This window comes from Carex rostrata, chromosome 16 (assembly GCF_964058835.1).
Source record: "Carex rostrata chromosome 16, lpCarRost1.2, whole genome shotgun sequence".
Lineage (NCBI taxonomy): Eukaryota > Viridiplantae > Streptophyta > Magnoliopsida > Poales > Cyperaceae > Carex > Carex rostrata.
This window is the reverse complement of record NC_135933.1, coordinates 8921113-8931852: the sequence shown is the minus strand read 5'-3', so window position 1 is coordinate 8931852 and position 10740 is coordinate 8921113. Positions and strand designations below refer to the sequence as shown.

The window sequence follows — 10740 nt, the reverse complement described above, 5'->3', positions numbered from 1 at the left end:
GTAACGTACTTTGGCACTTATTATTATTAAAGTGGTACTCTGTACAAAAGATCTAGTATATTAATTTAGTGTTGTTATTGTTGTTATGATTACTATTACTATTATCATCATCAACAACAACACCGAAGCATGAAAAATAAATATTTATAACTGTGCATATTATTTAACTTTTGATTAGTCCTTGATTAGTCAATATTTGATCATTTTAATATTATGAGATATTTGTATGGAACCTTTAATCCTTTATCCATTTTATTAATATGTGATCATTTTAATAATCAAAGTTTTGACCGGGCTCAGGCTCTAATATCCACATGCAAACCTGGTCCAATCCGATTAATTCATCCCTAGTTTTTCTTCCTTGCCTCTTAGATGAACGAAACATCAAACCCGGCTCAGGCTCCGCTTCTTCTTTTGCATCTTTTGAAAATTAATATACTTTGGTACTGTATCTGATATTTCATAATTTTTAGGGATATATGATGTATTAATTATATTCTTGGGTTGTTGCCTTGTTGGGACACAATATAGCTTCGGACGGATGATATATGGACGATAATTTGGAAGTCTTTTTGAGATATAAAAGGACTACAACAGTGGAAAACCTTTTCAGACATTGGGAAACTGCAGTTGTTCCACTCTAGGGAAGAAAAATGCAAGGGCAGTTCCCCCTTCCTTTTCCTTTTTTTTTTTTTTTTTTTTTCTTTTTCTTGTAAGGATCCTATTTGTGATTTCGCATTTACTAAATTAGGTTATCCTTCGTAGGCGGTGCGAAACATCACGCCGTCGTATTTTGCCCTAATTTTCCAATTTTCTGTATATGGTCCTTTGTTTTTCCTTTTTCTCCTTTTTCGTTGGTGTAATTTGAGACCTATTTGAGCAAAATCGCAAGTTCGCAGAACGCTTTGCCCCTTTTTCCGATTTGATATTTTTCATCGAAAGATTCATCTCCAAGATTTCATCTTCACGACTTCGATCGCTTTGCGTAGCAGGTTTTCTAGTATCATCTCTTAATTTAGTTTTTTTAATCATCAATAAATCGTGTCTTTCTATCTTCTCTTAATCTCTCCAACAAAGCCACAAATTACTTTAGGGTTCTAAATTTTATCAGCGGAGGTTTTGGGGAAATCGCTAAATTCGTAGCCTCCTGATTCCTTTCTTTCTTAGTTTTGAATCTATTGAAAATTATGATGGGTTCATATTCAGATGTTGTCGATATAAGCTCCGAAGAAGAAGATGCTAACAACAGTAATAATAATTCCTTCATGAAGAAGCATTTAAACGGGTCGGGTGACGCATTAGAATGGTTTGATGATCTAATTATCATGGATGAGCTGTCAACTCCACCGGTGGTGGGACCGAAGAAGACTGCGGTCCCCACAAGACTGTCTGTCAGTGATGATGATGATCTAATTTATGAAAAGAAGGGTGGTGGTGGTGGTGGTGATGATGATGACGACGACGACGACTGTCTAGTGCTCGATTCTGATCCTGATAAGTCAGTTGTGGCTGTTAGTGGTGATAAGGTTGATGATTCAGATGAAATAGAGATAGTCGGATCAAAGGGAGAGGTATTGGAATTCTTATTTTTTTGCCAATTGACTTGAGTGAGGCTATGGAACTACGCATAGTGCAAACTGGTCTGTAATTACTTGATATCTTCGTTTTCAAAGTCTAAACAGTTGAGCCGAACTGCTCAACATGATTTTTATGTGACAATGTACATGGAGATCAAATTTTATATTCAGAATATTTTTACTATTTTTTAGATATGTAGAAAATCACTTGATTTCTGAACCATTCAAAATTAGTGATCTTATACCTATCTAAAAAAATTGAAAAAAAAACTCAAAATAATGTAAAATTTAGTCACCAAGTATATTTTCATATGAAAATCATTTTGAGCAGTTCCGATTGACCATTTGAACTTTGAAAACAAAGACATGAAGCCAAAGTACTGACTGATCTGCGCTATGCATAGTACCATAGCCTCACTCAAGTGACTTCATCATTTGTTTGTCTTGTATTCTATAAAACCTTGCTTATAGCGTCTAATTTATGTGCAGTGACAGAAGATTGAAGTTTGAAGCATAATTCATCTTTAGTATTTTTCAATCTAATATCGTTTTGTTTTATTGTTTATTACAATAAAAAAGGTCATGGATTTCTGTTATACTACTTTAAACTGACACTAGTAGTAAACTGTGTATCTAACCGCAATTATTTTTTGAAAATTATTGCTTCCCACTTCATATCTAGGAATACCGTTCATGACTTTCATTGTATATGAATTTTTCATGATTTGTTATTCATGCTTGATAGAGATAATTGGGCTGTAATTACATGTTTTTTATTTTTATTTTGCAATAACAAGGTCATTGAAAATTAATTGATTTCTCATCCTCTTTTTCCTGATTAATTGATTATCATGCAGGTAGCTTGCCGGGATTTCCCTCATCCACGACATCTCTGTGCTAACTTCCCGTTCAACAGTACTTCTCATGACAAATATTGTAAAATGGTGAGTATATTATGGTGACTTATCATAACATTGCTTGATCTGGGTACCTTTCCACTATTGTCGAACATGTCTGAACTGTGTTACAGAACCAATAGAGTTGGGTACCAGTTAAATCACATTTTCAACAAATTTTTTTTTTGTTCAAATGTGTATTCTTTCAAAGTTGGGCTTTTATGAGTTAATTGCACCTGAGGTCACCTAATTAGAGTCTATCAGTCTCAATCAACTCTTATGTGTTATTGTCTTTGTTTTTTTCCTTAGGTCACTGTGTTCATTTCGAATCAAAAACATTCATATCAATATGAATCGACTTGGCAAATAATTTTATTAGTCAAGTTTTCTTAGAGTTTTGGGAATTTGTAATAGCCATTATTAATATTTGTTGACTTAACAAATGATTTTATTAGTTAAGTTTTCTTAGAGTTTTATTGGTCAAGTTTTCTTTAGAGTCCTTAGGTCACTGTCCTTATTGATATTTGTTGACTGATTAGGCCATTAAGTCATTCTCCAAGTGTATCTGGAATTTGTAATAGCAGTTAGCCAGTTGCCAAATTTGAACAACATCAAAGAGAATTTAAACCTTCCTATACCTAATTCTTGTTTAAATTTAAGCTAAAACTTAGCAATATGGTTAATATAAAAGAAAAGGTTATTATAGGCATTTGAATTTTGGGTCTCACCCTCTCTTATTCCTACGTCTGATATGTAAATAATAATAAGCTTCACCAGCAGTCCAGCACTATGGCATCAATACTAGTTTTGTAACTGGAAGAAATGCTGGAAAGCAGCACTTCCTTCCTTTTTTTTTTTACTTAAAAAAAGAATTGCTCCTAGTAATTCATGTAAGGATGTCCAGTCACACCAATTCAATATTATTAGGATGTTGAAAACCTATTTATGATTACACATAAGTTTTCAAATAATCTATTGTGATGCATGCAATACAGCACAGTATTACCATCTTAGACTCAAAATCAGACATTTCAAATTAGGCGTGAACACAGGGTATGGTAAATTTCTCAGTTTTCATCACTAAGATGGACTGATTGTGTTATAATAAGGTCTTTAATGAATGCAGTGTCATTGCTATGTATGTGACGCGCCAGCTCCATGCACATTTTGGGTAAATTCGATCGATTTTGATAGCCACTGCCATGCCACAGATAAAATCCCCGTGTGGAAAAAACTGAGGGACTCCAACAAAGCACCGTCTCTACATAAAACCACTTTCCAAAATGTCATGCCATGTGTCATGCCTCCTTGGCGCCCCGTGCCTCAAAAATCATATGCACCAAACATGAATCAGGTTTCTCGGCCAACTTCAATTCAAATCCCGCCCCGTAGATCAACCACTATTGGTCCTATTACTACCGGCTCAATGCATGGCCACAGATCCGGCCCGTACCTTCCATACAGGTCCCATCAACTCGCCCGATCCAACTCTATGCATGTCTACTCAAGAGATACGTTTAAGCGGACTGGGCAACCTTGCCATCGGGTTTTGAATATGCACCAAACTCAACCCGGCCCCATTTTGAACCAATCTCATTCGACGTCTAATGAATCATTACTAAGAAGTCTGAATGCAGTTCAAAATAATGCGCTGCAGAGGACCCAAAGCCAATCAAGCGCATCCATGCAAATTCCCACAAGCATGAATGTACCACTGCCACAAACTCAAATGGGTCATACTGATGTAACCTCAAAAAGCTGGCAGGATATATTAGCTAGTGTGGCTTCTGAACTAGGTGTACCTGACTATTCTGCCAATTCCTCTGTAGTACAACAGCCTATTGACACTTCTATACCAGCACAGTCTGGTACCATAGGTGGTACACAAACTGGGAACATGCCCGCACGTACACAATTGATAGATTCAACAATGGAGCAGAATACAGCAAATTTGATTGCAAATGGTATTTCAGGAAATTTACATGCTAATGTGCAGGATGCATTTGATGCAGTTGTTTCATCTCCTTTGTTTGGGTTTGATGAAAATTGGATCGACATGCAGGAATTTAGTCAGTAAGTGTCGCATAGCGGCATAGCCTTGGATAAGTTGGTTGTAGGGAATATGGTGCTGATGTACAGCTTTTGTAGGTTATGGTATAATTTATGTAGGTAAGTTGATCGTGTATTTAAAAGTTACTTAGGTGGGTTGTTCTTTTGCTTATTTGCTATCTAGCAAATGTTATGCTAGTTTAACTTACTACCTAATTTTTAGTTTATACTTGATACAGATCAGGGAGAATTAGCACAATACTAGTGTGTTGTTTTCTCAGTTATGTTGCATTATTTTTATACATACGTTACGTATATATCTACCGTAGAGGATCCTGTTAATGTGTTGGAACTTGGAAATGGAGTTGGGCAAACTAGTTGGGTTTGTTTGAGAAGCCACTGTTCTATGATCTGATATATTATGCAATAAATTGTGAGTAACAAAATAAAATTGAGGTATTCTTTAGTATTTATTTATTTTGACAACTTTTACAATCTTCAATAAAATTTTGAATTATGTCAACATTAGTAAAAGTAATGAACTTTTGAATATGTTTTATTATATACCAAGTGACTTAAACTTTCAATACTAAAAAAATTAACTTTCTTTAATGCATTATCAGACCATACTTAACATAAAATTTATTTGTTTGACCAACCTTCTGACTTTAAATGTTATTTGAATTTATTTGTAAAATATTTGTCAAGATCGTCAAATAATCGTACCCTATAATAAAACTATCATCAAACAAATAACAATAAAGCATCTAAGTTGCATTCGTTCTAAATATAAATTGCCAAGTTTTATCATTGTAGATTTGGACAAAGGAATGCTCAAGGAATTGGAGAAGATTTTTCACTGCGGCTATGTCAACTCATCTTCATTAATACTCTAAAAGAACAAAATTGTTGCTGGTCGCAAGAACCATCTTAAAAAGAAAGAAAATCAACAAAATCAAAGCCCTTGAATAAACAGTACTATCCACGGTCTAGAATCATCAAAACAATCCTATTCAACCCCAGCCATTGATTCTTTCTCATCATCACTGGCACTGGCACCATCACCATCCTCCGATGGTGCATCTTTCATATTATAATCAACTTTGAAGTCATAATCAGCATCCATGTCATTTGCCTTGCTGACTCTGTTGGCCTTGCGCCTTTTCTTCTCTGCCCTTTGCTTGCGCGGATCTAGTATGCCCTCTTCTGTGTATAGCTTTTCGTGTTGCCGGGTCTTGCTGCTTGTCTTGGTCTCCGGACGATCCGTGCTGGCCACTGACATGGCTTCATCTTGCATTACATCAGAGCCACTTGGTTCATCTTGCACCTGCTTGTCACCATCATTATCTTCCTCTTCATCCTGTAAAAGCATCAGTTATAAAATGCTAATGCAATTTGAAAGCTATTCATTCAGACAATATGTGCAGATTCGATCTCGTTATTGTGTATGCTATTTAAGAAAAATCATATCACTTAACAAGTGAAACCTAAATTCATGCTCACCAAATTTAATTTTCAAGTTAAACCAAAACAAGAGCAACTATTACCTCTTCTAGCATGTCTTCATCAAACTTTGGTGGAGGGAGAGGTGGGACCTCAACATGGCGGTAGTCATCAACTGAAGTCAGATTTTCAATAAATGAAGATTCGGCCTTGTAGACCTCCTCAGTGTTAAATTCTCTGCCCAATTCAGATACAATTACAGATTCTCCTATGTCGTCATTGCTCCTCGTAGGCGGGAATGTGTAATAAGGAATTTTACCTAGCATAAAATAAAATTTGACTCAATTGCACATTACTAGAATATAAACATATTCCCAACTTAAAACAAGGGGTGAGCAAATTTTTAAATAATTTTACGTAGTTCAACAAAGAAACAAAACATACCCTCATTCCAATCATGGAGCACTATCCTGGCAGCGGCCTCCACGTCAACCACACCTCCCTTTTTCAATTTACCCCTTAGAGTAGCCACTTTTTGAAGGAACTCCTCAACAGATTTAAACTGAGAAATATTGTATATGGACAGCAACTTCTCTTCAGGACACAGCTTGAGTATCTCCTTCACTGGAAATAGATACAAAAAATTCACACGAAGAAGCCAGGTTTTCTTTTAAATACAAATCAATTACAATTGTGATTACAAAAATTTACCAGGAGCAATTGGATCGTCTAATTTCTCTATCCTTTTGCAATTTCGAAGAGCAACTGATACATCGCCGCCAGAAGACCTCAACATCACAACACCAGGGCAGTCAAGTAGTTTCACCTTTTTATCCAGTTGAATCTCTTGCATCGACCGGGTGACTCCAGGGGTAGAACCAACATTTACAACATGGGACCTCTTTAGACTGTTGATTAGACTGCTCTTACCGACATTAGGTAGCCCCACAATACCAACAGTTATTGAAACTTTGAGCTGTGACAGAGCAAAACAAATACAAAACAGTTTGTTTTAACTTTGGCACCCAAATACCTTGGCAATTTATAAATAAAAATTGCTACTGATCTGCTCAACTTAATTGGTAACTTTTACTAATGAATTGCACGCTATCTTTACTACATCAGTAGGCCCAGCTGACGTTATTCAAATCTAGAATCAGGCTTGGCCTCATCCCAGTTGAAACTAAAGAGAGAACATAGTTACAATCAATTTGATTCTTTTGCAAAAGAAAAAGATTACTATTTGTTTCAATCACCACAGAAAAAAAAAATTAATTTAACAATGAAGAAAAGAATGGTTTCTCACCTCCTGGCTCCTGGTGTAATTCTTTAAAAGCTTAATCAAAGTGTCAGCACCGAGACAGTCACTTGTTTGAAGAATATTGCTAGTTTTAGAACCCTTTGAAGATTTCCAACCAAGATTTGACCTCTGTTGCTGGGTACTGCACTTGAATGCAACTGCTGGCAACTCTTCCCTGAGATATGTCAGCCATTTCTCAACTGCCTCCCTTGGAACAAGATCTATCATTGACAAATATTACAAGTCAGAATATGATGTCAGCACCTTTTAATATATCTTCAATGTTGGGTCAGTCGATCTGACATATTTCTCGATTGAAAAATAATTGCATTAAATCGGAGTTTATACCATTCTGTCAGTCACCACTGGCTTGTCCACACAGGTGGCATGGGTTCAAATCAATATTCAAACATATGTGCTTTGTTGGAAAAGAAGAACCAGCCCTAATTTGCACAAGTCAATTTTAAATATTGCATACCTATCTTGTTAAGAAGTAAAACAATCCTCTTGCTTGGATCGACTTTGAGAACCATCTTTTCCATGTCTACACACCGAGTGCCAAGTGGATCACGTGCATCGAGCACTTCTAATATGACATCTGATGCTTCTATTACCTTCACCAATTCCTTATAGAACGATCTTTCAGAATGATCTGAGAAAAAATAAGGATTAAAATAGGTACATATGTACAAATAATCCGAGTAAAACCATATCAAGTTGAAGTTACCTTGAATTTTAGCCACCGCAGGAGTCTCTTCCTTCTCTCCTGACACATCATCATCACTTTCGGGCAAACCTAACTTTCTCTTCTTAGCCTGCATTCCATAAAAAATAAAAGCTACATCAGAACTGATAATCAAAACTTCTGCTACAGATGAATATATAACAATCATTTCTTCCAAAACCAAGGCCCAAACTGCCTAATTTTCTTTCTTATTTTTCTGTAACTCTCGTTTTTAATACCAGTAATCAATGAAGTGTATACGCTTGCGAACCAACAGAACCATGAAAAGAAAAACTGAAATCTTATCCAAATAGACATCAAGGATATGCTGGCCAATGCAAGCAATACTTGACCCGATTGCAAATACCAGTGTTACAATTCCAGTACAGGGCCAAACAAACAAGTTTACATGGACTCATTACAACCAGGAACCAGTAGGCCACCTGATTATTACCAGATTCTGGTGCAAGGAGACATTAAGAAGAAGAATTTGAATATTTACCCTTTCTTTTCGAGCGGCTTTCTTCTGCTCCAGCTCCTCGAGTGCACGGGACCGCCTGACCTCGAGAGCCTTGATTTCCTGATCCTTAAAAGGCCAGTCATTGGGGATTCCTGGATCCTTCTCGACCTTCTTCCTTCCATTGATGCCGAGCTTCTTTGCCTCCTTCGCCTTCTTCCTGTGGTGCTCTTTTACCTTCTTGATCACCTTGTACTTCTTCCTTAGAGGAACCCTCTTGCTCTTGCTCTCTGTATTTCAAGTCAGGAATTAGCTCTACGACCTGAGATAATTGAAGTCAGATTTTAAATTGAATGAGTAGCTTTCTTACTTTTACTTCTCTTCACCATTTTTATTCGCAAAAGCTTGACGCACGCGCGTGAGAGAGGGAGAAGGTGGAGACGGAGGCGCCGCTAAGGTTTTGAGCGGGTGGGTTATGTAGGCTAGGGTTTATGTTTGGGAGAATGGAGAGGATAGTTTGCATTGCATGGAAGAATTCGTATCACCTGAATATAGAATATTTCTGTTTAGATCCAGACCATTCGATCAGACTCCGCACGCATATTAAAAGAATCCCGTGCATTCTGCCTCGGACCGGATTGGTCCAGATTCTGATCGGACGGTCCTGATATAAACAGAAATACCTCAAGTAGGGATGAGTAATGAGCGAGCATGAGCGAGTTAGGGTATGCTCGTGCTCGCTCATTTAATAAATGAGCGAGTTGTTAAATGAGCGAGTTCAAGCGAGCGAATAAATGAGCGAGTCGGAAATGAGCGAGTTTTAAATGAGCAAGTTATGAGCGGCTCACGAGTTATGAGTACTAAAATTTAATAAATTGTCATAATTCAATTAAATAGAATAATAACAAAAAAATCAACGGTATTACAAAAATAGAATAATAACAACATAAACTAACAATAGCATCAACAAACAACAATCAACAAAAACTAAAGCAGCACTAATAAAAATCCAACATAAATCCAAAAACATAAACTAACAACAGCACACTGTTTTGAGGCGTATGTTTAAAAAAATAAATAAATGTATAAACTATGAATATTTGGGATTGAATGTGGCGGCGGGATTAGATGTGGTAAATTTTAAATGAGCGAATTATGAGCGAGTTGGGGTATGCTCGTGCTCATGCTCGCTCATTTAATAAATGAGCGAGTTGTTAATGAGCGAGTTTAAGTGAGCAGATAAATGAGTGAGTTCAAGTGAGCATTTAGTGAGCGAGTTATGAGCGGCTCATGAGTTATGAGCGATTTACTCACCCCTAACCTCAAGGGATAGTTTTCATTAAGCACCCGCGATTTATTCTTATTGTTAACATAAAATTTAAGATTTCAGACGTCATTTCATGTGTGTGTCAGTGTGGGTGAACCTGTAAATAAGCGGTGATAGTTTTCTGTCCGTGGAATGTTGATTTTGTGATAAGCCCTCCCAATTAACAAATTTATGAAATACTCTATATTTTTAAACATCAAATAAGATATTCTTTTTTAAATTTATTAACAAAATATCTCTGTGGAACTCAAATTTACATTCTTTCTTATCTTCTTTTTCTTCGTGAAACTCAAATTTACATTCTTTCTTATTTATTTTTTCCTCTCCTCTTTGAATGTGCATCGTGACTGGATGAGAGGAGGTTACTTTTTTGTGATTACTCATTTCTGCAGTAGAAAATTTTAATTATTCAGTTCTCATAATTCATAATTTGACTTTATGTCAATTTAATTTTACGCAAACTAACTTTTTACAGTTTATATTAAATCCTAAAATTTAGAAGTACAAAATAATATGTTAAAATTATAAAAATTTAAGTTTATATAGTTTTATAATATGATATTTTAATTTCATTATTTCACATACATTTACAATTGAAATGTTGAAGTGGGTATTATTTTTGCATATTTATAACAAAGCAAATAGTGCTTCTTATGGAAGTATCATATACCTAAATCAACTAAATATATGAGAAAAATGAATTATAAAGGTAATAAAAAGTCTACATGAGAAATTTCGAACTTTAAAAATGATATTATATTTGACATTCTACTTCGCGATTACTTGAATGAATAAATTCAAATGTTTCAAAAGATCAAATCATAACACTGTTTCAAAATATCAAGCATGTGTTCTAGGGGTGCAAATGGATCAAATACGGATCGGATAGTGGTAAAACAATATTTGTTTCTATTTTTCATATACAAATACAATTATAATTACAGATTAGATAAAAAACATGCACGGA

The 10740-nt window shown here is 35.6% G+C and overlaps 2 protein-coding genes across 4 annotated transcripts; one reads left to right on the top strand and one right to left on the bottom strand.

The window, feature by feature from the left end:
• Window positions 1-588: 588 nt before the first annotated feature.
• Window positions 589-4850, top strand: LOC144567018 (uncharacterized). Of its 2 annotated transcripts, XM_078317041.1 has the most exons (4): window positions 738-992; window positions 1207-1571; window positions 2435-2521; window positions 3600-4850. In XM_078317041.1, the coding sequence occupies exons 2-4, from the start codon at window positions 1266-1268 to the stop codon at window positions 4548-4550; spliced, it is 1344 nt and encodes a 447-aa protein (XP_078173167.1). In that variant the 5' UTR covers window positions 738-992; window positions 1207-1265; the 3' UTR covers window positions 4551-4850. The 2 variants fall into 2 exon arrangements, with proteins under 2 accessions (XP_078173166.1, XP_078173167.1); XM_078317040.1 differs by having other exon boundaries at window positions 589-1571.
• A 524-nt stretch (window positions 4851-5374) lies between these two features.
• On the bottom strand, window positions 5375-9042 carry NSN1 (GTP-binding family protein). Of its 2 annotated transcripts, XM_078317039.1 has the most exons (9): window positions 8817-9042; window positions 8492-8736; window positions 7993-8080; window positions 7744-7917; window positions 7272-7486; window positions 6677-6941; window positions 6410-6589; window positions 6070-6284; window positions 5375-5882 (listed from the first exon to the last, which is right to left on the bottom strand). In XM_078317039.1, exons 1-9 carry the CDS (start codon window positions 8833-8835, stop codon window positions 5532-5534), a joined length of 1752 nt encoding a protein of 583 aa, XP_078173165.1. In that variant the 5' UTR covers window positions 8836-9042; the 3' UTR covers window positions 5375-5531. The 2 variants fall into 2 exon arrangements, with proteins under 2 accessions (XP_078173165.1, XP_078173164.1); XM_078317038.1 differs by having other exon boundaries at window positions 7744-8080; window positions 8817-8959.
• Window positions 9043-10740: the final 1698 nt, after the last annotated feature.